General features: G+C 44.8%; 1 protein-coding gene across 1 annotated transcript in view; it reads left to right on the forward strand.

The window, feature by feature from the left end:
* The first annotated feature begins 1,061 nt into the window (after nt 1–1,061).
* plch2a (phospholipase C, eta 2a) overlaps nt 1,062–27,647 on the forward strand; it is a 35,103-nt gene continuing 8,517 nt past the window's right edge. Inside the window, exons 1-20 of the mRNA XM_076041633.1 lie at nt 1,062–1,371; nt 7,519–7,665; nt 9,349–9,592; nt 9,699–9,828; nt 13,689–13,859; nt 14,571–14,664; nt 15,157–15,360; nt 15,791–15,911; nt 16,968–17,139; nt 19,039–19,146; nt 21,192–21,347; nt 21,552–21,650; nt 21,768–21,868; nt 22,857–22,945; nt 23,210–23,392; nt 23,525–23,632; nt 23,996–24,120; nt 24,495–24,579; nt 25,780–25,926; nt 26,422–26,501. Of these exons, the coding sequence (XP_075897748.1) occupies nt 1,104–1,371; nt 7,519–7,665; nt 9,349–9,592; nt 9,699–9,828; nt 13,689–13,859; nt 14,571–14,664; nt 15,157–15,360; nt 15,791–15,911; nt 16,968–17,139; nt 19,039–19,146; nt 21,192–21,347; nt 21,552–21,650; nt 21,768–21,868; nt 22,857–22,945; nt 23,210–23,392; nt 23,525–23,632; nt 23,996–24,120; nt 24,495–24,579; nt 25,780–25,926; nt 26,422–26,501 (2,832 nt within the window). The 5' untranslated portion in view covers nt 1,062–1,103. The remainder of the gene's footprint in view (nt 1,372–7,518; nt 7,666–9,348; nt 9,593–9,698; nt 9,829–13,688; nt 13,860–14,570; nt 14,665–15,156; nt 15,361–15,790; nt 15,912–16,967; nt 17,140–19,038; nt 19,147–21,191; nt 21,348–21,551; nt 21,651–21,767; nt 21,869–22,856; nt 22,946–23,209; nt 23,393–23,524; nt 23,633–23,995; nt 24,121–24,494; nt 24,580–25,779; nt 25,927–26,421; nt 26,502–27,647) is intronic.

Genomic DNA, 27,647 nt, shown 5'->3' on the forward strand with positions numbered 1-27,647 from the left:
ACCAAACTGTTACATATTCAGTAACACGCATCGTTTTTTTTTTGTGCACGTTGGTTTTTCAGAGATGCAAGTCTCAAGGTTTTGATGGTGCTTTTTTTTTTTTTTTTTTTATAGATGCAGTTTTAGCTTTAGTAGTGGATATGTAAGACTGACCAAAAATGAATAAAAAATGTCTTAATAATTTGAACGTGTTTTTGATAATAACATTAGTTCTATTAGTTAGTTGAATGTTTTGTGCTTGTTGCAATTGGAAATCGTTAATCGTTACATTTCTGTCAAATTTAACAAACATGTTAATGAATTTCTGTTACTACTTGCTACTAACTACTAACCCTGAACCCTTAGCAGTAATAATTAAAAAAAAACTTTAACAGATTGCATTGTGAGTCAACCTTCTGTAAATCCTCTAGAAAGTGTTGGGTCACTTTATGCCAGGTTCTGAACCATGAATTCTAGCTGTATCTTGTTCATTAGTCCTATTCTCCTCCCTCTCATGCGTTGCCTGCTGCAGGTCTTTCAGTCTGCACATTTAGCAAATCTCCTAGACCAGGATTACTGCTTCTAAGGGATTTAGGATTTCTGCCCGCCCAACACATGTTGCACACTTACCGTTTTAGTCTTCTGCCTGCGTGTCCTTCCTGCACTCCATGCATGCAGCCAGAGTGTCTCTTTCACGAGGAGCCAGCTGTTTCCCAGGACCATTGATGAATGTGAACTGAGGGGGGAGACTCAAGCTACGAGCGCGCACAACTCGGGAGATTTCAAGTGATTGGAACGTGCCGCAGCGTCTTTGTGGTCATTGAGATGGACACATTTTGAAGAATTACTGGAAGAATAACTTCACAACTTTGCCGACCAACTGTTGATGCCATTTGGATTTCCTTCCTTCTCACTTCATTTTTCTGTGCGGAGTCCTTTTACGAAAACTACTACCAAGAGCATTTAAAAAAAATTTTTTATTGGACTTTTTGAAAACGCACAATTAAATTAAAATATAGGTTGTTTTCTAAAAATAATATTTACTCAATCGTTTTGAGAGAAAATGTCTTGGGGGGGAATAGATAAGTTCTTGATTTGACAACAGCTGAACCTCGGTTGTTCCAATGAGCGCATCCAAGATGAGCAGCTATTTCCCCATCGGCCCCATGTCGACAGCCCTGATTCGTTCCACCACGCCGGCCGCCACCGGAGACAAGCCTGCACCCCCGGCCAAGGGAGCTTTTTCCCGAGGGGGAGACAAGGAGAAGCAGAAGGAGCTGGCTGAGTTGAAGAGCCAGCAGCAGCCATGGCCCGTGTCTGGCGTGGTGGAGGAGTTCTTCTGGATTGGCAGCAGCATTGTGGCGTTCTCCAAGTGGAGGCTTGGCTATATGGGTAAGCTTTTGCAAGGGACATCAACAGTTAGATGGCTAATTGATTGGTTGGTTTGTACTCTCATTTGCTTCTAATTAGTTTGCACAATGAATGAGCATACCTCACTCCATTGATTTAAATTCTTTCATTGGGAAGATTTAATTGCTTTGCTGTGGATTAAAGAAATGGTTTCATTTGCTGTGCTGGGCATGGTGAGATGACTAGAACAGACATGCGCTGCGGGTCATTGATCTTTGATTTTTAGTCATGAAACATGTTATTATTATTGTTATTATTATAGTTATTATTGTTATTTACTAGGAATATTAGAGGACATTAATTTGCTTTTACTTCATGAAGTTAATGTAGTCGTGCAAGAAGCAGTCAGTATGCACACACCGAGCTCTCCAATTGGCTACATTCAGATTTCAAGTGTTTTCTGCAAATGATATGAGAATGATTTTACTTGATAGAGTTTGCAGGTTTAAAATCTGCCCTGATGCTTAAATTGATTTGCATCATCAACTTTGAGGCCTCTCTCACACACTTGGCTGTGTGTTGTTGTGTGTGACCCACTGTCAGACTGTGTTAGCTTGTGGCGCTTCAGCGCCAGCAAAGGGACCATCTGCATCATGGAATCACCTGTGTGTGTGTTGCACCTACTTGTTCGTGTGCAAGTAGGTGCAACATATGGTGTGTTGACAATCCTCCTGGGCTTAACCTAGTGTCCTGACTGCAGCTGACTGCGACTGCTTGGCCCACATTCTGAGTGTGGCAGCGGGACAGCAGACGCCCAGGTTGGCCTGCCGGGCCGCTGAGGCGACTCCTGCTGCTCCTACATGGCCGCAGTCCTTGCTCTATTTTAGTGGGAGACCGTGTGGCTGGCAGCCATTGACTTGTTTCCTACTCTAAGCCCATTAAGTGACCATAGCGCCGGCGAAGGAGGAAGTTGTTAATACCTCATGGATACCATCAGTGACTTTGTTGGGGGTCATGCTTTACTGATTTCTTTGTCAAGCACCACCAGGGTGCTCTAGTGGCTGGTGCTGTCGCCTCGCAGCAAGAAGGTTGCGGGTTGGAATCCGGGCCTGGGGCCTTTCTGTGTGGACTTTGCATGAATCTCCCTGTGTCTGCTGGGTTCTCTCCTGGTTCTCCAGGTTCCTCCCACACTCCAGAAATTGGGAGCTCTGAAATGATCCATAGGAGTGAGTGTGAACGGGCCTCTGGGTGTCTGTGATGAACTGTGGCTCAGCTGCTGATTGGCTCCAGCAGACCCCCGTGACCCTGAGGGAAGCGGCTAGAGATGACTGATGGATGGTACTGTTAAATCTTTTCAATGGATTTCTTGGTGTGGGTCTAAGAAAGGAGCAAAAGCTACATTTTCGTCCCTCAGTTCAAACATGACTTTCAACAGTTGCAACTTTTCTATCGCGCTGACTTTGTTTTAAGCCTTTTGAACTTGCAGCTAATTCCCAGCAAACTGTAAATGTCTTTTCTGCATTCAGCACGCTTTAAGTCTGATCTGGTTGCCATGGCAACAGGCGCGGATCCCTGCTAGTGATGGTCGTCGTGCTGCTCTGCCAGTCCCAGTGTGCTGTACTTTGCTCTTGTGGATGTTAGCAGTCATTCAACATGACTTACTAGAGACATGGAAAATAAAACAAGTGTGAAATTCTGAACCATGGATAATCCTAAAGTGTGATTCCTCGTTATCAATTCAGCAAATGCACACTGCATCGTACATAAGAGGCAGATCAGTTTCCACTCGCTCATCCTGTAGCCAACAATACAAGACGCATTGCTTTTTTTATAATAACATTTTTAAAGTTATATTGATTTTGTTTGCAATGTAATTCTCAAGGATTGTACTTCATTCAACTCGGGATTCTGTCTAGTGTGCTTGAAACCACATTGTTGGATTTCAAGACAAATGATTTTACATCATTGATTTTTTTTTTTAACTTCACTTAGATCCAAATTAGATTCCATTTATTGAGTAAACAGGGGGGCATCAGGTTAAAACCTCCTCCTTTGTCATCTACTGTGTATCCCCAAAGTAAAGGTAGCATTGATAACTATATTATGATTTTAAATCACACATTTGCTTGGTCTGCTAGCAAAGAAAAATAATAACTCTCAGCCTTTTCTGTGGTCCGTGCCGCTCCGCTGTACAGCGCAGTCCAACTCTTCAAAGAGTCGGTTGACTTCCCACCACTTTTTCCCACACAGCGCTCGCTGTTGCAAACACACTCCTCTCTGAACAGGACGTGACTCCCATCGCTGCCCTCTGGTTGGGGAGTCATCACTGCAGCAAGCACAGATCACAGCAGCGTTTAGCACGTCCAGAAACAAGTCTCTGGCTACATCTTGACGGGCTTCATGCTGTAAAAGTGGGTCGCTGTTGTATTGGGTCGTCGCCTTGAGGGCAGTCCCTCCCCATTTTAATATAAATATATATTTGTAGAGATAATTCTGGGCATTTATTTTGCAGGACACAATTCAGTTCAACAATTTCAATCATCGAGGCGTGTTAGAAAGCAGGCTTGCATTTTTAATTTTGTGGAATAAATTCGAGTGCCGTGGAATGAATTTGGGTCGTGGGACTCCACCAGTCGAGTCAAGTCGGGATGAGTCTACGGCCGACTCCCCACTGCCCCTCCTCATCTCCACTTATCTCGAAAATCTGATTTTCCAAAGGATCTATTTTTGGACGTTTAGCGGAGTCATCGCAAACAGCGGGCTCACGGCGTGGCGCCGGATGCAGGCCGCCGGTCCAGCCCATGTAAATGTGGGCCTGGGGAGCGAGTGAGTGCGATGGCTGTTAGAGTGCAGCTCAGCCGTGACAGGCGGAGCAGGGTGAGCCACTCAGCTCAGTGTCTCAGTGTCAGGAGGCCCGGGAAGCTCAGCCAGTCAGGCTGCTTTCATTCCACCGTGCTTTGACAGCGGCTCATTTCATGGATTACTGCCTACCCCCCCAACTCCCCACTACAGCTGAGATAGTGCCGGCCCTCAGCCGTAGCGCCGCCCCCCCCAGGCGCTGGCCACTGCAGACTCCTTCCTTGGAATCAATATAAATTGCGCCGCGCTCACGTGGCATTTATGTTGCATGACAAAAAGCCCAAAGTGCAAAATCATTAAGGGTCGGTTGGATGTGGATGGTGAACAACAATAACACACACGAGAGTATTTGCTTGTTTGGATGTGTTGTGTGTAATGACTCACATGTTTATTCAGTACTTGAACCTGAAGGTCTGCCTTGAGATCCAGTTGGGTCAGATGCTTTTTTTTTCAATAAATCTGTTATGTTCAGCCTTTTTTAAAATTTTAAAATTTTTTATTTTTTTTACACCTGACTTAGTTTGTACCTCTGCCACGATTTCACCACATTTACGGTTCATTCAATTTTTTTACATTCAATTTCATTCTCTGTAAAATGTGACAAAACACGTGAAAAACGGTAAAAACAAAACATGAGTGCAGCATTTCTTTATATTTGAACTGTGTGTGTTGGGCACCGGCTTGCTGTGAGATCGATAGCTCCCCAGCCACAGGGACTCTGTGCTGGCTCCAACATTGATTGTGTCGTCCTCTGTCTGTCTCCTGGCCGGGGCAATGGGCCACGCAGAGGTCATGTGGCTCTCACTCTGCACTGCAACTTTGCACTGCGCTTTCCTTCACTCGTGTTGACTCCAGTTGAAAGATAGGAGGTTGATTTAAAGGAACCCGACGGGAATCACGCTTCACTGTGGTCTCATGCGTTTGCTTTGCCGTCACAAAGTGACCAAAATGCAGCGGTACAGCGATGAAGCTGAAAAACAGGAAGCGTGTAATAATCACGGAGCAGTTAGCCCGTTGTTTGCTGCAGAGCCACCTCGGCGCCCCTCTGGTGGTGTTGATGACTGCAGCTGCGCTTCCATTGAACGGTACGAAGCCCATCAGCCGGAACTCTCGTTCCGTGAGATTTCCCAGAATTCTGCAGCTAGACATTCATACCGCGTCACTTCTGGGTCCGAGCGGCACCGAAGCACCGACGGCTCCCTGGTCCAAACATTAAAGGAAAAACTTGTGGATAATCTTTACAATGACCTCTTTCTTCTCTTGGCAATCCAGCAGTACAATCAAAGTGGCGTCTTCACACCTGCCCTGTTTGGTTCCGACTGAACAGACCGCAAACAGGCGGTCCGAGACCTCGCCGGAGACGGAGACGGAGAGGAGGTCTGGGTTCGCTTCCAAACCAACCATGGTGCGGTTCGCTTGACGTGTGACAGCGACCGCACCGTGGCTCCAACCAGTTGTGAAATCGCACACTTGTTTACACGTCACGGGCTTCCGTAGCCACAGCCAGTGTGGGAAATGATGTTTTGGTTAGCATAGTAGAAGGTTTAGTAGCACGTTGTCGGACCGTCAGGCTGACACAAGTCGTGGTTCAACGTGGAGCTTTTGATACTCCAAAGGACCTGCAAACGCTGGAGCTCCATGATTGTTGAATTTGCGTATTTTCCCGTGACCCTTTTGTCCAATGATTGAACGATCTTTGCAACACTTGTGGGTTTGTTGTCAAATCCTGGGACTCTTGCCAAGATTGCAATGTGAAAAGGAATGGCACCAAACCAGAAAAAGGTACATTGTATGTTGGTCCGGACCAAAGAAAGCCAACTGAAGGACTTTGCTGGTGTGAACGCGCCCTCAGAGACCTGCAGCCGCTGAGAGACGCTGCACTGGGCCGTAGCTCACAGAGCACTGAGACTCGGCGTCCTGGACCCTTGGACCTGGACGTGGTGCTGTTGGAAGCACAGCCTAACAACCAAGCATGCAAACGTGCCTCTGCTAACAGCGCTGTGAGTTGGGGCTCTGCAATAAGGAACTGCTGCTGCTACTGCTGCTGCTGCTGCTGCTGCCGCTCGCACCAGCGGAGGTTTTGGCAGCTGGGATTGAACTCCATTCCAGGCGCCCTGAGGGAGGGGCTTCCTGCACCGACACCGCAGCCATGCCAAATCAATGCTCAATTAGAGCCGTCCATGCCTCGCTGGGTGGCATTAGTTCACTTGCATACCACCTTCTTGGAGATCTATGTACTGTAAACGGCACCGGTGCGGCTCATTTATTTCAGATCAGTCACATGTCAGCCGCTGACTTTCTGTCAACTCTGAACTGTAAAGATGCTGGAACCTGTTTGGTGTCACATCAGGACAAAGTGATGGAACGGTGGTGCGATGGAGTTTGTGTGTCAAAGACCTTTGGCAGCATGACCCCCCTCCCCACACACACACACACACACACACAAACACACATACAAGTGAAGTGGCCTAACTTTCTGAACATTACTTGGGAACCTGAGTGTAAATGTGAGTGATCATTGATATTCTGGCTACACCGGGTGTGAACGCAGCCAGCGGCTGCACTGCCGCACCAGGAGAGACTATTGACTTTCACTATCAGGTTCCTGTGCAAAGCTGTCCAATAACCCAAATTACTATCAAGGTCAGTGCTTACATCTACTGTACTCTGCTGTCATTATTGCAAATCAACATGCAGTTCCTGCCCCCTCCCTCCCGGTGCATCAGTAGCGAATCCAAACCCAACAGTGCACCTGCACTGTGATTTAGTGTTTCTGACTTCCGCACTGCCGTCTCAGCGTTCAGCAGCTTTCTACTGATGATGTGCAATCCTGAACTCTGCTTGTGTAACATGTCCACTCACACTTTGCTCATTATAAACAATACTCCACGGCATCTCAGCCCTTTCTCTCACTGCTCTGTTCGCTCTTATTCTGGTCTTTTGTTCCACCCACTTGTTTCATCAACCAAAGCTGTCTGCAGGTCAGTGGTCGTTTAGCCTCAGCGCTGCCTTTAGCACGGGACAGAGGTTCATTGTCTGTCTTTTCTTTGCGTCTGACGAGGAAAAGCCCTGACAGCAGTGACACACACATCCGACGTGGCGGCGTTGCCCCATTGTGTTCATGCGTTTGCACCATTTAATTAGGGTTGTTTTTTTTTTGTTTTGTTTTTGTTGAAGCCCAGATGGAATATTGTGAAAATGCGTATTAAAACATGTCATGTATGCACATTGTTTGTCTGTCACACACTGTTTTGAGTCGCAGCATACACTTGACAACTTTCCAACGTTTTTTTTTTCTTCCCCTTTTCTTTTCTTTTTTCCTCACTTCAGTGGAGAAATGTATGAGCTCCATGCAGATGGGAACCCAGATGGTGAAGCTACGCGGCGGCTCAAAGGGACTGGTGCGCTTCTTCTATCTGGACGAACACAAGTCCTGCATTCGCTGGAGGCCGTCGCGCAAGAATGAGAAGGCCAAGAGTGAGTGTCTCTCCTCCATTTACTGGCAAAATATTTTATTAGACGTTGATTAGTATTTCTAAGAACCTAAGAGTTAACATAGTGAACCTTGACAGCAACAGCTGCTCAGAGCAAAAGTGTTTAAAGTCTAAACTGTGAAGTCTTTAGCCAGCTGCTAGAGCTAGCGTGCATGTGCATGAAGTCTTTAGCCTGCTGCTAGAGCTAGCATGCATGAAGTCTTTAGCCAGCTGCTAGAGCTAGCGTGCATGTTTTGACTTGTTTCCAAGAAAATGGAGACCTCTTTTGCATTGTGCATTCTTTCACCATTGCACTTGGCAATCTATTAGCACATGTGTCACTCTTTGTCTTTGACTTGAATTGACCTATTAAATATTGCAATATCTATCTATCTAGTGATAATTGTATTAGCATGGCTTTAACCTGTTCACTATAACAGCTTCAGTTTTGGTATATTTTCTGCTTTTGTATTTTGCTTGAATTTGTCTGAACTCGTGGCAAATATATTGTCTCTTAGGAAGCCCTTTATGTCCTTTATCACTGTAAACTCTTGCCATCTTGGAGGCGTTTTACTGTTTTGTTTCCGCAGAGCTGTAAAGCACCTCTTAATAGAATTAACACAAATCAAACCAAACCTTTTGTAATGATAGGAAGTGGAAAAAAAAAAGCAGCTCCTTGTGTGTCTGCAGGGCTGGTTACTGTTGGTCTTTCTGCTCTGTAGCCACACAGTTAATAAGCTTCTTAAGTCAACTTAATTATTCCTCAACATTAATCTGCCCAAATAGCAGCGTCTCCTCTGCACATGCTGCTGAAATCATTTACAGATCACCAGTTAGCTGTTATTAATCAGTGTATTTATCAAACATGCTAAAGGCTATATTATAACTTACCCCCCCCCCCCCCAACAGCCAAATGAGTGATACTGGCTTTAATCGACTTTCACACATTAGAGTGTGTGTGTGTGTGTGTGTGTGTGTGTGTGTGTGTGTGGGTGTGTGGAGGGGGGGGTGGGGGGGAGGGGGGGGTGGCAGGCGGTGCACGGCTTCATCTCTCTTAATCCACCGTCCTCTCACATCCCATTCAATTGGCTCCGCTCTCGTAGACGGTCGGCCACTAGGGGCAGAGTTAAAGCTTCTGTTGGGGTGATTCCATGTCCCCAGTGACAAGGTAGAGAGAGAGAGAGAGAGAGAGAGAGAGAGAGCGAGAGATCCCTGCTATGAGGAAAAGTTTGTAACAGTGGATGGCCATATCTAAATCTCATCACAAACCTTTGCTTGTAAAGCAGAAAAACCCCAAACTCCAAAAAATCTGAATGGCTTGTAAATACAGCGGCAACTTCTGTGTGAGCAGCAGCCCACTCTGTCCTGGTGGAGCAGCCACAGGTCAACCAGGAGGTCATTAGTGCTTCTTTGCAAGGTGTTCTCTCTCTGTGGAGGCAGTGGCGGTTGGAGCGAGCCTGCAGGGATTGGGGAAGACTCTGCAGGGTCGCTTCCTATCTGCAGTGCATGCAAGGTCGACAGAGGCTCCTCCCACAGTGAAGCACCAAAACTAAAAGATCGGTTCTCCTCAGGCCCGCTGGGAACTTTTCCCCATGCCGTCCTGCTCTCTGTACAATCTGCTCCAGGTGGCCGTTCTTTTCAACTCTGTTACCGCTCCATGTGATCGTCTGTCTGATTGCTCCATCAGTCTCCATCGACTCCATCCGGGAGGTGTGCGAGGGGAAGCAGTCGGAGATCTTCCAGCGCTACGCCGAGGGCAGCTTTGACCCCAACTGCTGCTTCAGCCTCTACTATGGAGAACACATGGCGTCCCTGGACCTGGTGTCTGGGACCGGGGAGGAGGCGCGCACCTGGATCACGGGCTTGAAATATTTGATGGCCGGCATCAGCGACGAGGACAGCCTGGCCAAACGCCAGCGCACCCGGGACCAATATCCTTTTACCGGCGGACTCCGGTTGAACCTCGCGGGCCTTCTAAAGTGTCGCTCGCGTCTCGGCTCGTCGCGCTTGCTTTCCTTGACCGCTCCGCGTCGTCACGTGGCTGAAACAGACCTTCGCCGAGGCCGACAAGAACGGCGACGGCAGTCTGAGCATCGGCGAGGTACTCCAGCTCCTCCACAAGCTCAACGTCAACCTGCCGCGCCAGAAAGTCAAGCAGATGTTCAAGGTATGAGAAGCACCGCCGGCACTCGGTGGTCTCCAGGCAGCGTGCAAACGTCCCGGCTCCAGCGGTCCGGTTCTGCCACCGCGGCACCGCAGAGTCTAAATTCTAAACTCTGTCTTTCCCTCATGGCAGTGACAAAACTCCCTGCAGGTTTTCCAGTGGATCTAAAACAGCTTCATCGATTAGAGAATGATCTTCATTCCTTAAAACAATTTATAAACTAATTATTGTTATTCAGGTTTAACATTTGCTTTTGCCGTGTGACGTTTTCCCAGCTTGTGGTGCATCAAAGTGTAAGGAGCAAATAGAATGGCAGACATTTATTAATCCCATGTTGGGCACATTTGCTAAAAACAGGAGGTCGTCAATCACCAACTGACCAAACAGTTGCTAATCAAGTGTGCCTTGATATGCAGCTCACTACTGGGAATATACATCACATTATGACACGGGGTCTCTTCATGACTGAAACAGAGAAACACAACAGTGTGGTGACATTGATGTCCTGCAACAGACCAGAGCATTTGTTCAACACCAGGCTGCTTGCTGTGCTTCCTGTGCTTCAATGCGCCCTGCACTGATGTTGCTAAGTAGAAACCGCTTTGGGAAGACATTCACGACTTAAACCTTCCATGATCAATCAGCAAATCGATATTTGAAGTCGCTGCACCTCACTGAACATTTGAAGAAATTCTCCCCAGGCCAGTCAGTGTGGGGAAGGAGAAGCCCTGCTGAGGGAAGTTCAGTTTAAATAGAGTAGATTCAGTGTTTGGGTTTGCTGCTGATTCCAACCCACTCACCACTAAGCACGGCTGTCCAATCAATCACAGGTGGGAAGGCTTTATTTACACTGGCAGCTCCTAAAACGGCCCAAAACAACAAGAAGTCTGCAGCTAATGAGCACTAAATGATGACACCCACCCCATTCAATGGGATTATTGCATCACTTGGGAGCAGTGTGAATGAGTAAGCAGTGCAGACACTGACTGTCCACTGCTGTGGCTGCAGATGTTGGCTAACACACTGCTCAGCCGCTTACTGTCCTTTGCATTATAGGATTAAGACGTTGCCACGTTAAGCGTGTTGTTTAAGCTTCCTGCTAGCCGGCTCGCTAGCAGCGCCGCCGCCCATATGCTTGTGCAGGGACACAGATGGCCTCTGGTGTAATGCCGGGTCAACGACGTCAGGGGCCGACCTGCGTGTTGACGGTCTGGCGGGCCAATTCCTCGTCTTAACCTACTTGAAAGGAAGCCGGGGAGACCTGTAGACCTGCAGGCCTGACCTGTATTCACTCTGTCACTGTGGCTGTCAGTCTGGGGCAGTATCGTGTGTGCACGGCACCATACGTTGCTTTTTAAAATGCACACCATTGCAAGTTTTCTTCTTGTTACAGAGAGAAAAAACAAAAATGAAATTGAATTTTTTTTTTTCTAAAACAGAATGATGATAAAAACAATCCAGTGAGGTGCATCAATGAGAGAATAGTAGATAGTAGTAATATCATTATTCCAAAGAGAAGTTGAGATGACTGGCAGAGGTATGCAGACAATGGGAATCATAAACATTGACTTAATATTGTAAATCCAATAGATTAGATTAGATTAGATCAAACGTTATTAATCCCAAAGGAAATTCAGGTGGTGAGCTGCATTACATTCATTCCAACAATAAAAAGCAGACAGCGAAAAAAAAACAAAAAAACAGACACAAAGCTATAATAAATAAAAACATGAAGTGCTGAGTGCATGTTTGACGTGATATTTTCCAATTGTTTTGTAATTTGTAAACCAACGTATTCAGTTCAACTTGGATGGTTACACTATTATTCATTGTGTCTGTTTAGACTTCTCTAGACGGCATGAAGCAGGAGAGACGGAACGACATTAACAAATAATGAATCAGTCTGGTTGCAAGGGTGGGCGGTTGCCTCTGTCCATGTGGCCCTGCCATGATGAGCTTGGCCAGGGTGTGACCTCACCTGCACCCAAAGACTGTGAGGTCAGGCACCGGCAGCAGCCACAACCCTCAGCACTGGAGAACGCTAGCTGGATGAATCCAGTTCAGTTACGTTCTCAGTCATCACTAAGAGCACGGAAGCCTCCCCTAGTGGAGGCTTGCAGAAGTACAAGTGGATGTCTGCCACTGTTTGGGTCTGTTATGTCTCTGTTATCAGCTGCCGAGCTAAAACACAGAGCGCCAGCCTGCTAACGGATGGAAGCCAATAAAGGCAGACTGATGTTTCCTGTCCACTAAGAACCGGCGAAGGCAGCGGCGCTCCTTCTCATCGTCTCCGCCCTAAATGAGAAAAGCGCCTCTGTCTGCTGGAGCCTGGCCACTTCATCACAGGGCCACATAGAAACTAACAACTGTCCGCTCTCACATGCACACCTACGGACAAGTTAGAGTTTCCAGATTCACCTCACATGTTTTTGCACTGTGGGAGGAAGCCGGAGAACCCACACAGCAGATTTATATGACGTCAAATTCACAATTCCATAGAAACGCTGAAGAAAATTAACATCAGGTTCAGATTCTTCTCCAGAATAATAATATTTTTTTTATCATCCAGAAAACCTGAGTATGTATTTCACGAGGACGCGCTCAGGGACGGTAGCGAGAATCTTTATTTATTCATTGACTTATTTAGGATTTTTTTGCAGGCAGAAAGAAACCCTGAGTGTCATCTGCATTGAAAGGAAGCATTAGAAGGCTGTCGGTTTGCAGCGGCCTCTCACGCTGCGCTGCACAGTTCACTGCCCAGCGTGGGGAGTGCGGCGGGCAGCTCAGAGGTCACGTGCTAACAAGCCAAAATATCACTGCCCTACAGTGCGTGGCCGCTCTCAGTGCAGCACGGCATATGGAGTCAGTCGCTGACTGCCTGCTAAAAACCCAGCGCAGGATGACACAGGCACGTGGCCTGACCCACTGCGGGGGGGGCTGCACTAACCTGGGGTTCTTTTTGTGTGTGCAAAACAGTGGAAGCCTTTCAACGGCCGTCAAAACAAAACCAAAAAGTCTGAAGTGTTTCCTATACAGTGGTGGAAAAAAAGCTGATGCACTGTATTGTGTGATGAATCAGTCTGAGGTCTCCAAGTGCAGTTTATTTTCATATTTACACGTGCACGTGGAAACACGCATGCTTGCACATGCACGCTCCATTCACATCAGAAGTGGACGTTTCAGCAAGATGACGTCTCTTGCAACACATTCAGGCGCTACCCTGAACATTAGAATATCCTGAAGAGGTTGCTGTATTTCTGCAATTCAACTTAAAAGGTGAATGTGAACGTGATTATATAAAGGAATAATATGCAAGTCAATATATTTCAAGTTTTAATTTCTTTGGATTTTGCTGATCAGGTCTTGCAGCTTAAAAAAAAAAACAACTCAAATTTTATAATAATTTTCTGAGTTTGTGGGTTTGTGGTTTTAATAAGCTGAAAATCTTAATCAGCAAAGTTACAACAAGGAACTGCTTGGGATGTCAGTTTGTGTGGAATGGCTCAATAAAATGTGTTGCTTTCATCTTTTATGTTAAATTGCCAAAATAAAACAACTTTTACTGGATATTCCAGTTTTTCGGGTACTACCTGTATATATAGGAGCACAGGAATGACAAGAATTGACTTTTCTTCTTTTGTTTTATTAACAATAAGCAACACAGTGTGTTTGTGCGTCCCTCAAGATGACAGTATATTCTCACGAACCAGAGCGGAGAAAGAAGATCGTCTCACCCGAAACCATGCACAAGCAGAAATGACCAGAATTTCCTTTATTTTTTTAAATCTGTATTATTTCAGGTTTGCAGTGTAAATGCTAAACATTACAATGTGTCTGGTGGCGGTGTGGTGTTGGCTGTGCAGGAGGCTGACACCGACGACAACCAGGGCACGCTGGGCTTCGAGGAGTTCTGCTCCTTCTACAAGATGATGTCAACCCGTCGGGATCTCTACCTGCTCATGCTCACCTACAGCAACCTGAAGGACCACCTGGACGCAGACGACCTGACCCGGTTCCTCCAGAATGAGCAAAAGGTGCTTGTTATTTCCGCACGGACTGGGAAATTTGAAACCGCTACAAAGACGGACGGTTATGTATATATTCCTGCGTCGTATCAAGTTGAGGTTTTTCCGAAAGCGCTGCAGAGCGACGGTTAAAGAATTCCAACTGCAGTGGTTTTAATAGGAGCTAGTGATGCTGTCGTAGTTTAAGCTTTTGATGGAAGATGAGACTGAATTCCTGGAAGTCGTTTGCTCTTCACAAGCAAGTCTCACATCTGGGTAATGACAAAGATGCCTAGATGTGCTATCTATGGTCAGATGGATGGCAGGTTTAAATATGTTCAGCATCATTTGGAACATTTGCCTCAAATTAATACATTAATTGCAGGATTTGGGATTTTTTTTAATTATTATTATTATTTTTTTTTAATGTAAATAACCCTTTAGAAATGACGCATGCCATTGCTACACTAGAACCCTGCTCTTTTAAATGTCCCAGAAACACAGTACATGTCCCCCCCTCCCCCCTCCCTCCCAGCGGCTGTGATTAGCCTATCGGTGCCCTGCAGATCACAGCTGCCTGGTAAACGGTTTGACTTTGCTGCAGGATGGACACTGACGTGACGCGTAGGGAACGTTTAGCAGCCGATGCTTCAGAATCCAGTGGAGTTGCAGTTATTTCCAGCTGTCTGTCAGGAAAAAACATGTCACCTTGTCAACATGTCACAATCTCCTCACTTCTAGATGACCAAGGTGACCAAGGACCACTGCTTGGAGATCATTAACAAATTTGAGCCCTGCTCTGAAAACCAAAAGCAAGGAGTTTTGGGAATTGATGGTGAGTTGCTTTTTTGTTCTAGAACTCACTTTTGACTTTGCAAGTGTTTTGCAGGTCATTAGTTGTTCATTTTGCTTGTTTGTATTTCAAATGGAGCTGCCTGCAGCGCTGTGTGTGTGGTGTGGATCTGCCCCGGGGTCAAATTAGCAAAGAGCTGCTGCTTTATTTATATTGTCGACCAAATTCTTTGGTGCCAGAAGATTTCCCATCACAGTGCATTCTGTGCTTCATTATGCCTCAGGAGCAACGACTGCATGATGTTTGTATCAAAGGATTGAAGCGACTCGTAAACTGGTACTACTAACCAGTGCACATGTCAAACTAGTTCAATCAATCAAGCAGTCCTTTACATTTTACTGCGGTTTTGTCAATCTGAGCTCGACCGCCGGATTCACAGCAGGGGAAACTTTTCAATTCAAAAGGACAAAGCGTGGAGCGAGGAGGTCAAACTCCCAGCCGTCCTAATTACTGACTTGATGTTCTCCACTGCAGGCTTTACCAACTACATGCGCAGCCCAGCTGGGGACATTTTCAACCCGGACCACTACAGTGTGAACCAGGACATGAATCGGCCACTGTGCAGCTACTTTATTGCCTCTTCGCACAACACCTACCTGATGGGAGACCAGCTGATGTCGCAGTCCAGGGTGGACATGTACGCCTGGGTGCTCCAGGCCGGCTGTCGCTGTGTTGAAGGTCCGAGTCCACTGCTGCACCGTTGCGACTTGGACAAACACTGACCTGCCGTTAATGTCGGGGTTGAAGATTTTAGGATGAGATCTGGAATTTTGAGTTTGCTGCTGTCTCTGTTGTAAAGCTGAATTTTACAGTTGCTGTTCAGAATGTATTAATTTGCAAATTACTGTCGCTGTTATCAATTTATTCTACGATGAGACTAAAAATGTTGCTTAAACTTAGATAATAGTGAATGTGAACAAACAATGAATAACACAATAGGTATATAGATAATATACAATGTAACACAGTAATGTGATAGATTAGAGTTTATGGAGTTATAAAAAGAAATAAATAATGCAAGCATTTTGCATTTCTTTTTAGTGAATTTAAAAAAAGGATAGATCATTTACACCTGCATGAAAGTTTTTTTTTTCTCCTGATTCCACAGTGGACTGCTGGGATGGCCAGGATGGTGAGCCCATCGTTCACCATGGCTACACACTGACGTCTAAGATCCTCTTCAAAGACGTCATAGAGACCATCAACAAATATGCCTTCATCAAGAATGAGTGAGTTTGCACGCTTTGCACTCACATTTTCTCACTTTTCTCTGGGGTGAGTTTTCTGACCGGCTCACATTTCTGACTGACGCACGGTGAAAAAGCTCTCTCTCACACACACAAACACACACGCACGCACGCACGTTCCACGGTTTGTCATAAATAAACCGACAAGACGTGTGTGTGTGTGTGTGTGTGTGTGTGTGTGTGTGTGTGTGTGTGTGTGTGTGTGTGTGTGTGTGTGTGTGTGTGTGTGTGTGTGTGTGTGTGTGTGTGCGCGCGCTTCAGCTTCATGCTACCAGCACACGCTGCAGTGTTTCCTTCCACAGTCTGCTGCCTTGTTTGACTGGGATGCAGCAACAGACCAGTGATGCATGCAACACCAGCGCAGACTGCCATGGCTTAATGCAGCCACGCTGTCTTTGACAGTTAAAATAATTCACACTCAGTTTAGCTTGAAAGCTTCTCTCCGCTCGACTTTGCTTCTGTGACTTGAGTTTCTATGTAGGCGGTGAGTCAATTGTTCTCACTTTCTTGATGCACCACCAAATCACACATCAAATACAAGGTTGCACTGTTATGTGTATTTTTGGATTATTTCGTTGTGCGTAGTTTGTGTCTATGGGAGATATTTGAATTTCGCCACTTTTGGTCGTTCTTTCCGTAATCTAATCTCCCAGCAGCAGACGAAATAATATCCATAAATATTAACGTAAAGCCTGCAAAGAAATCTGCAGATATTCGACAGCACAGCACAGTCACGCATATAGAGAAGAACACGCAGACTTCCCCTCGTACGGTGTCAGAGCGTGCTAATCCCATTGACACGCATGCAGTCTGAAGTGAGAATCTCTATTTTTAGATCCTGTCTCTTCAAGTAAATTGATGAACAACGCTCGCTTGAAGAACGCTCGCTTGAAGAACGCTCGCTTCGTGGGCGTCTCCTCTCCTTTACCGTGTGCTTTTGAAAATGTCATTGTGGACGCGCAGTTCCACAGATGAGTTTGTAGCAAGTTTTCACGTCGGCACAATAATCATCTTGTTGTTTGTGTCATCACGTTTCAGCTACCCGGTCATCCTGTCCATAGAGAACCACTGCAGTGTTCCTCAGCAGAAGAAGATGGCCCAGTATCTGATTGAAATCCTCGGAGACAAACTGGACCTGGCCAACATCAAAGCTGACGGGACCGGGCGGCTGCCTTCCCCAGAAAATCTGAGGGGCAAGATCCTTGTCAAGGTACCATCCAGCTTTCCTAAGCAGTTGATTCTCTGATTGTATGTGGTGAGAAAAATGAGTGCAGGGGCAATTGAGCAAAGCTCAGTGAGAAGTGCTGATTCCAGAGTCGAGCAGTCGCGGCTGGTTGCCGTGTTCAGTGATGACAAAGTCAGAGAAATTCAGTAATTGAATGTAAATTTTGAAAAACATTTTTTTAAAATGGATGGATTTTAGTAGATTGCTGTGCTGAAAGTTCCAGCTGTCCTGTTTTGTTATTTTATTTTTTCATTACAAACATAACGTTGATCTGTATCACTTTGCATTGGATGTCACATTCTGTGCACCACGAGAGCGTAGCTGCTGTAACCCAGCGCTACATGGAGAGTACACAGCACACAGCCGAGTTACTTGCACATACTTAAGATTCCAACGTCACAAGCAGTTCCGCACGTTGAGATGTTCAGATGCAGAGCGTCCCTGCAAACCCTCGGTAGAAACGGGGACACACTGCCTCCCTGTGGAATTCAATTGGCCACATGGAAATGAGCTGACACTGTGTTGCACATCTGAGTGGACCAGGAAGCTCATGGTCAAACCAGTGCAAACTTGTGCAGCAGTCGTCCCCGGCAGCGAGAACATGGTTCATGCCAGGCTAACCAGCACAGCATGGGGGACACCTTGAGGTGGGGCAGCAGTCCTCAGTTAGCAGTAGCAGGAGACAGTATTGAGGTTAATGAGGCTTTATGGACACCAGGTGGCGGCTTGCTAATGCCGGGTTGACGACAAAAAAAACTTAAACTGTCTACCAGCTGTTAGACCAGCAGCACTACCTGTTTATCACACCTGTCTTACACCCGACACCAGTATGTTGGTGCTGCACGAACCATTCTGAACAGTGTTAAAGGTCCGGTGTAGACAATCCAGCTCCTTTCATATTTAGGGTCAACACTCGCGTTTTGAAATAAAGCAGCGAAGAAGAAGGTGAGGCGAGGTATCCAGGTTTGTCTGCGCAGGCCACCGTAGTTCACTGATTTTCTACAATAAAAAGATTTGCTATGAATCGCGTTTCAGGTCGCAGTCGTCCTGCCAGCCGTTTTAAAGGGCTTTCCTTTTGTATTGCACTCTGTGGGGAAAAAATTTTGCCCATGGGATTTTTCTGCTGCAGTACCTCGATGGGCCACTGGGAGGAATCGGCTTGCCGCCATATTGCCAGTCCGGTATCCGGTTCCTATAATAATAATAGTAATAATAATAGATTTTATTTGTAACACACTTTACATTTGTGGTCAAATCTCAAAGTGCACAAATACAGTACAATACAAATAGACCCGTGTTGAGGAGAGGGAAGGTACGGAGTCCCAAAGGGGACATCAGTGAAAGAGCGCCTCAATCTATCAATCAACCTTGTGATGTTGCTGTTTGTTCTTCAAAACCTCCAAATGTTCCGCACTGAACCTCTGAAGCTCTCCAGTCATGGACTCAGACTTTGGTCTGATTTTTTTTCCTCGATGGTAAGGCCTTGAGACTCGACTTGAACTGTAGCAATTTGAGCAGACTCCCCTCCCCTGGGCTTTATATCGCTGTGAAAAGGTTGTTTGTTTGTTTCTAAAAGATGCCCATTTCATTTTAAAGACCGAGGCAGTCGAGGGAATCGGTGGACAGAATTAAAAGCTCATCTTTTACAGCAGCGCAGCGCCTGGGAGGAAGTGACTTCTGACAAAATGTTCTTGTCTGCACTCCAATCAGGATGTAATTATTATAATCCTGATAATAATATAGGGGCTGTCCTTTTTTTTTTTATCCCCCCCGGACACAACAAAATAAATTGTCAGTCACATCTGTTTGTTTTGAACCATTTAACATGTGTGTTTCACCCCCCCCACCCCCCTCACCCCCCACCCCCCCCACCACCACCACCAGGGGAAGAAATTGCCACCCAACATTGACGAGAACGCCGAGGAGGGCGACGTCTCCGACGAGGACAGCGCTGACGAGATGGAGGACGACTGCAAGCTGATGAACGGAGACGTACGTTTCCCCTCTGATCTTCTCTCGCCTCCTCCACGCGTCTGACGCTCGGCAGAGTCCCGGTGTCGAGTCGATGAGTGAAATTTTGCATCCCGTTCCCGGCTGTTAAATGTCGCGAGCTGTTAGCTCTTGTCGTGCCTCTGTGATTTGTCCTATGATGCTGTCTCCAGTCTCTTTCATTCTGTGTTTGCTCTCATTTCCCTCTGTCTTCTTCTCCTGTCTGACGTCTCCCTCTCCCCAACTCTTCCTTGCGTCTTTCACAGTGGAAGGTATTGTATGAAAAACCTATTCTCATCCAATATATATATATATATATATATTTGTTTTTTAGCCTTTTCTTTCTTCATCTTGCCTGTAAAAGATTTTATTTTTGGGATTGGGAAGTTGCTTTTTTTCCCCTTTTCTAATGCACCTAAGATTCTTCATCACTTTGTTACATCACCCTTTTTTCCCTGTAGTCTTTCCTTATCGATATCAAAATCAGAAATCAACAAATATATTTGAGCAAAAATGCCATTTCAGTGTTTCTACCAAAACAGTTTCGGCGTGAATTGTAGAGAACACGATATTCATTGGGCGGTCACTCACACCAATGAAAACTGTTGTTAATAATTCATACGCAGTGTCACCACACACCAGCGCCAGCGTGTATGTAAATGCTGTGTAAGTACAAGAGACACCCAGCAGTCAAAACACTACTTTACATTTGCTGTTGGAATACGCAGTGCACATTTCAACATTCATGGCCACCAATTATAATTTTGAAGACATAAATAGAATTACACGTCTCAATGTGTTTATATTGTGTTGCACTGCTCCATGTCAGCAACAGAAGCACTTTTATACCAACCAAAACCTCCTTCACTGTGGATTCAACTGCTTAATGGATAAACTCTGCCACCTGCTGGTTGAATTGAGCATGTACATTTTCACTTGCGATTTAAGGTTCACTTTAATTTATTAAAGCAGCCTCGCACGTGACAGTGGCAATGAAGTTCTTTTGTCAGTTTTGATTGAAATGCCAGTCAATGTCAATGACAAGAGCTTATATATTGCCTCTAGCACAAAGCACAATAATAACAATAATAGTAATAATAATAATAATGATGAAATGTAGTATTATTATTATTATTATTATTATTGTTCTTGGAAATAAATAATATCATCATTTTGCACACATAAATAAAGTCTGTGTGTTGCTTTCTGCTGTGTTACTTCTGGAATACTGACTTGGCCAAACACGTAGAAAACTTGAATGTTCTACCTGAACCATAAAAAAATGCTTTGCTCTCTCACACCGTTTGCCTTGAAACTCCTCCCTCGATAGATTTAAATCCTTGATTTAAATCTACGAGGCTCGTTCCTTTCTCTTTTTCTGGTTTTGATGACATCATTGATCATTAAGAATAGTTGTCATCATCATCATTATTATTATGATGACAGTTTTGCGCTAAGAATCCTCCCTCAGTCCCAGGGGTCTTGGAGGTCTTGGAGGTTTGTGCCTTTCACTGACTTTTGAAATTAACATCACTGTCTAAATGCATGAAGCCATTTGTCATCAGTAGTAGTAGTAGTAGCAGCATGCTTTCTCTGTGTCTAAACCTGCCGCACCTCCGCACAAATGCATCTTCATCAGGAAAACATGCCAATGTGATCCATGTTCAAACCAGGAAGATAACGACTGGCTGCCGTATCTGTGTTTCTTTAATCCGCTGCCGCTTGGAAATGAGGCGCATAGCCGAGGTGTCTATAGAGTAATATGAAAGAAAATGTTGCCTGACGGAGCCCTGTTTTTCCCACTTCAGACCGTCACGTCTGTTGAAGTTAGTTTGGTGACCTTCATCAGTTCATTGACAACATGCAGATCAACTTGTGACTGACTGCAACTGTGATTTCCATGAACTCAGGCGCTGTCAGGAAGTTGGGCTGTCAAGTTTAGCCTGGAAGATGTTCAAACGTTCCAATGCTTTCCTCTGTTCTCATTTGATTGACTTTTAATCATCACAACCATCACTGACTCGCTGTTTGTGTGACTTCCTCTTCAGACATCAGCCAACAGGAAGCAGGTGGAGAATATGGCCAAGAAAAAGTTAGACAGCCTGATGAAGGAGTCGAAGATCAGAGACCGAGAAGACCCGGACAGTTTCACCATCGCTGCGCTGCCCCCTGCTGGCAAAGACAATGACAAAACAAGCTCCAAGGTAGAAACGTTTCCGTTACTGAAATGATTGTATTAGAAACTTGTATACAAACAGTATTGCTTCATTTTCCTAAACCACAGACAGTTAGTACAGAGTTTGGTAATGATTTTGCCCAGTTTGCTGACCCACCCCGTAACTTGAAACATGGACGGGCCAATTTGAATGATTGAATCAACATCACTCCACGTCTCTCCGTCTCCTCAGGATAAAAGTGAGGATGGAGCCGACACGGCCGACGAGGCCAATCCAAGCAGCAACAAACGGACCGGCCGCTCCTTCATCGGGAGCTTCTCCAAGCGCAAGGTTGGAATTTTCACTTCTCTTCGCTTAAAGCTGCGGAAGCAGGTTTTATTTTGTCTCGTCTGTTGTCTGGCGCTGCGGTGAAAGATTTTGAGCGGGCACCGATCGTCCTCTCCGCAGAAAAAGACCAGCAAGATGAAGAAGTCGTCGAGCTTTGAGGACACGGACACGGACCAGGAGAGCACCAGTAGCGCCTCTCGCGCCCCTGCGCACCACAACAAGTACGCTCAACACTCACTGCAGTGCGGACTCACACTCACGGAGCGGCGTCTCGTTTTAGCCATTACTGAGATGAAGGTTGAAAAAAAAAAAAATCTCAAATTAATCCCCAATCAATGCCCCTCATTTATGCACGGAAGATATCCATACTTACAGGTGCTACCCAGAAAATCAGAATATCCTGAAAAGGTTGCTGTATTTCTGCAATTCAACTTAAAAAGGTGAATGGGACATTATATATGATCTTGCAGCTTAAAAAAAAATTATAATAATTTACTCTATAACAATGTGTTGCTTTCATCTTTTATGTTAAATTGCCAAAATAAAACAACTTTTACTTGATATTCAAATTTTTCGGGTAGTACCTGTAAATGCACACACATAAAAAAAAAAATATATATATATATATATGTATGTATATATATGTAAATATATATATATATATATATGTATATGTATATGTATATATATATATATATATATATATATATATATATGTATATGTATGTATATATATATATATATATATATATGTATATGTATATATATATATATATATATATGTATATGTATATATATATATATATATATATATATATATGTATATGTATATATATATATATATATATGTATGTGTATATATATATATATATATATGTATGTGTATATATATATATATATACATGTATGTGTATATATATATATATATACATATGTGCGCATACATATGATTAAACATTTTGAATGATGATAATTTGCTAAAGTAATTGGTTGAGGAGACTTGCTGTGAATGCAGCTGTTTTGTTTTCCAGCTCTCACATTCTAGAGTTGAAAACAGAGAGGACGGCCTCACTCTTCATCACTGTAGAATCATCGTAGTTAAACAGGAAGAATGTTTCAGTCTTCAGCCTTTGGAGGAAGTTCCTCTGCAGATTCCCATTGCAGCAGGTGTCAGCTTCTCACACTCTGTGTATCTGTCACCCTTCCTAGAAAGAAGAAGACAATGAAGTTATCCAGAGCCCTCTCTGACCTGGTCAAATACACCTGTTCTGTGGGTCTCTATGACATCGAGGCACAAGGTAAGACAGGCGCTCTCACTGCTTTGCTCATCCGAGGCTCAAATTCAGTTTAAACTTTAATAGCAAGAAGTTCTTCAAGACATGACTGTTGTCTTGTTCAATCAAACACATGACACCCCTGCAAAAAACAAATAAACACAACTAAACGACAAATTTCATTTCCTGAAAAACAAAACAAATGAAAAACACGTCTCAGCAGTTTGCATCCATTGTGTTGTCCTTGAAGACCTTCTGCATGTTGAGTCTGCGTGTTTCCTCTGACAGCCAACTGTAGCTGGCAGGTGTCGTCACTGAGTGAGACCAAAGCCCACCAGGTGATGCAACAGAAAGCCACCTCCTTCATCCACTTCAACCAGCAGCAGCTGTCCCGGATCTACCCGTCCTCGTACCGCGTCGACTCCTCCAACTTCAACCCGCAGCCCTTCTGGAACGCCGGCTGCCAGCTGGGTGAGGACGCATCAGAGCCCTCAGCAGCCGCCGAGTGTCCACCGCTCAGCTGCTCACTTCGTTAACAGACTCGGCAGGCAACGCCAGGCTTCATGGGAATAACCAGAATCTAACCAGAATCTTTGCTTTCAGTTGCACTCAACTACCAGTCGGAGGGCAGAGTTCTCCAGCTCAACAGAGCCAAGTTCTACAGCAATGGCAACTGTGGCTACATCCTCAAGCCTGACTGCATGTGTGAAGGTTGGCAGCAAAAAACAATCCTCTAGTCATTTCAGTGCAGTTCAAGTTGTAAGTGTGGGAAAGCACGAGTGTAATGCCTCTTTTTGTTATGCTAGTTACGTAAAACTCATTAGTTCATTATTCCATTGTATTTTATAGCTTTCATTTTATGATGTCAAACAAATAAAATACTATCTTATTCTCAGTGACGTATATTCAGCTATCACCATTATTGTCTCATAGACCAGGGATGAGTTCCAGTCCCTCCCTTTGCTTGGATAATAAAGTCATTTCGTAACTTGGCTAACTTTCCACTCACCTCTCTTGTTGTGTGTGTGTGTGTGGCACTTAGGATGATTTCATTTTTATTTTTTTCTCCTGCAGGTGCCTTTAACCCCAACCTGGAGGACCCGGTGCCGGGTCAGATGAAGAAACAGCTGGTGTTGAAGATCATCAGTGGACAACAGCTGCCCAAACCCAAAGATTCAATGCTGGGAGACAGAGGAGAGGTAGAACAGGACCGAGTTCAGTGGCTGGCTGACGCAGTGCATGGCAACGCACACAGGGTTTCTTATATATAGATAATAATAAATGGGCAGAGCAGGGAGTGTAAGTTCTAATATCACAGCTTGTTCAGTGACTCTTGTGTCTTTCAGGTTTGCCCATTGTAACTTTGAGATCGTGAAAACATTACAGTAGAGTCGAAGTAGACCTCGACATTACAGTAGAAATTCCAAGCCACGCTACAACCTAGCATGCTGCAAACTGTACCTCCAGTCAACCTGAGGATAAAACAGTGCAGTGGCTTCTAACATGAGAGATGGGAGATGGTTGATGGGTTGTTCCGGACTCCACCTTGATGCTGTCTTCACTTGTCCGCTAGATCATTGACCCCTTTGTGGAGGTGGAGATTATTGGCCTCCCGGGCGACTGCTGCAAGGAGCAGACCAGAGTTGTGGATGATAATGGTGAGTTGGTGAAGTGATGTGCCGGTGACTTGCTGCCTGTTTTACCGTCTTGATATTTTTTTTTATTGAGTGCGCTTTAACTACTGCTGTTATATCTTTATAAACTAGTCACTTCAGTTTTGTTACCTTCTGGTCATTTCCGCTTAAACACAGGTTTAGCTTCAGTTTTAGTTTGATTTTGGATGTCCATCAGCGGACGCAGAACGCCAGCTAATCTTCCTGGGCTCCATAAAGCTTAGAAGTACACACACTTAAACGTTACATTATATAAATACATCATATAATACATTACACTTGACATAAATGAATACACAAATACAGCGACACTCCACTCATACTCCATTCTGCCCCCCCCATCCCTCCCTTCCAAATAACCCAGACAATTAGAATATTTGCTGATCGGGTCTTGCAGCTTAAAAAAAACTTTGATTGACAAATTTTATAATAATTTTCTGAGTTTGTGGGTTTGTGGTGTTAATAAGCTGAACATTTTAGCAGCTTTCTTTGCTTATATAGCAATATTATATATTGATATAATATTATAATATTATTATATTATATAGCCATATTGCAGTCGCTTATGGCAGCCTATCCCACTGCCACCTGACCCTGTACACACTGTAGCAGCTCGCAGCTCTTTTCATTGCATTTGACCTTGGTGGAGGAATCCAAGCTTGTCCTCTGCTCATGTGTAAAATAAAATCATGAGCTTTACTCCAACCTGAGGCACACGTTTGTGTGTGATGCCTTGGATGATGAGCAGAATTCTATTTTCTTTTGCTCTTCATTTGCTAAGGTTAGTATTAAAATCCTTAGGCAATCATAGTCCACAGAGTTTCTTTGGTGTGTGTGTGTGTGTGTGTGTGTGTGTGTGTGTGTGTGTGTGTGTGTGTGTGTGTGTGTGTGTGTGTGTGTGTGTGTGTGTGTGTGTGTGTGTGTGTGTGTCCTGATCGATAAGTGATGATTCAAGCAACACACACACACGGCTCCACTCCATCCACGGCTCCTCTCCATCCGCTCGCTAACCTCTCAATAATTAATGAGTGCTGAGCCGTCTGTCTCTGTCCTGAACTGTCCTCACTCACTGTCCTCACTCACTGTCCTCACTCACTGTCCTCTGGCACTGCCGCTCTTCTGGCTCTCCATGCAGCATCCATCCCACTCGCTTTCTCTCACTTTTCAACCTTCTTTTCCCTGCAGGCTTCAACCCTATGTGGGAGGAGACGCTGGTCTTCACCGTCCACATGCCCGAACTGACCCTGGTGCGCTTCCTGGTGTGGGATCATGATCCTATTGGTCAAGATTTCATCGGCCAGCGGACTATTGCCTTCAACAGCATGATGCCAGGTAAGGCAGTGGGAGGACGCCTCTTCTCAATAGACTGTCGTTCCAAGTACGTCGTGAGGCTGTTGTTCAAAGACGGGTATTCAGCGCGTTAATGAAAGATTTAGGGGGGAAGCATGCGTGCCACCAGCAACCAGCCCTTGGAACCCCCCCAGGCCACTCTTCAAACACAGCCATGCTGTTTTTTTCCACGATATTCTCTGAATGGCTGCAGAGACCAAATGTTGCTGTTCTCTACAAAATATGAATGACGCTCAAAACAGGTGGAATGCAGAGCAGAGCTTGGTGATTAGAGTTGAAGAGGAAAACTGCTGAATGAAATGAAATTTAGTCTCTGTTCATTGGGAAACACTGACACTGAAGTTTTCGTGTGTGTGTGTGTGTGTGTGTGTGTGTGTGTGTGTGTGTGTGTGTGTGTGTGTGTGTGTGTGTGTGTGTGTGTGTGTGTGTGTGTGTGTGTGTGTGTGTGTGTGTGTGTGTGTGTGTGTGTGTGTGTAGGCTACCGTCACGTGTACCTGGAAGGTATGGAGGAAGCTTCAGTTTTTGTTCATGTAGCTGTGAATGACATCACTGGTAAGGTGAGTACTGACAACGGAACGCGTGGATAAAAAATAAAAATCCCTGTTGCTCTAAAATCTGACGTTTTGAAACTTCCTTTAAAATCCAGAAATTAATTTAAAAAGGCAAATTTGAAATAGAAAATAGACTTCTTTTTTTTTTTTTTATCCCTCTGGGAGCTTTAAAGTTTATTTTGGTTTATTTCATGAACTTGGATTACTCAGAAACAAAACGAGCTGTCTGAGGTTTTCCGATAATTGACGGTGTTTTTAAAATGTTCTTCACAGCGGTTGTTGTCTATATTGAAACACCAGTGGTGGCGGTGGGGCACTTTCATGGTGACACAGCCACTTCATAAATAGAAGGCAGCACACTGCGCACATTGACTGACCAATAACAGACAGGTCCATTGGTTATTTGTCTCCTTGGCTGAGGCTAAAAGTCCTCATTACTTCATTTATTTGTAGGAGGACTCGGCTTTAAACTACGGTAGTTAGAAAATCTCTCTCTCTTCTTTGTGGTGGTCATTCTTTGAAGATTTTACATTTTAATAGTTGTACTGTTTTGCGAAACTGAATGTGGTTGTTAAATAATTTGGCATCTGCAGTATACTGTATAAATAAATCCAAAATATTTATTAGTAAACGAAGTTAAAAAAAAAATCCTGATGTCAATGTAGTTTTTTTTGCCTGTTTCAAATTGAATAGCAGTTAAAACGAGATCTATTTCCCACATTAAACACTTTAATGACAACAGTTAATAAACTACTGGAGGCAGTTAAACAGCGATTGGGTGATTTCTGTCCATTAAGGTTTAGTGCAGTTCCTAAATAATGAAGAGGTTGCTACCAGCACGCAAGCTATCGATCTGACCTACTGCTTAGTGTCTACACACACACACCCACACCCACACCCACACACACTGTTGTTTCCAGTGTCCATGTTGTATTCGACCGCTCTGTTGGTTTTGCATTGTCCTTACTTTGAACTTCTTCTTTCTCAGCTGTTGCCGTGTGCCTCTTGTTGTGATTTCTCTCTCCCTCCTCCTCCCTGCCCTGCTTCCCCATTCTTTTTCTCCGCCATCCTCTCTTATTCCCTCTCTTTTTGCCTTTTGTCTGTTTGTGATTTCAGTGGACCTCTATTTTTCCAAACGCTCCATTTAGAGGC

This window comes from Nelusetta ayraudi, unplaced genomic scaffold (assembly GCF_046127955.1).
Source record: "Nelusetta ayraudi isolate G7.1 ecotype Tasmania unplaced genomic scaffold, CSIRO-AGI_Nayr_v1 ptg000070l, whole genome shotgun sequence".
Classification (NCBI taxonomy): domain Eukaryota; kingdom Metazoa; phylum Chordata; class Actinopteri; order Tetraodontiformes; family Monacanthidae; genus Nelusetta; species Nelusetta ayraudi.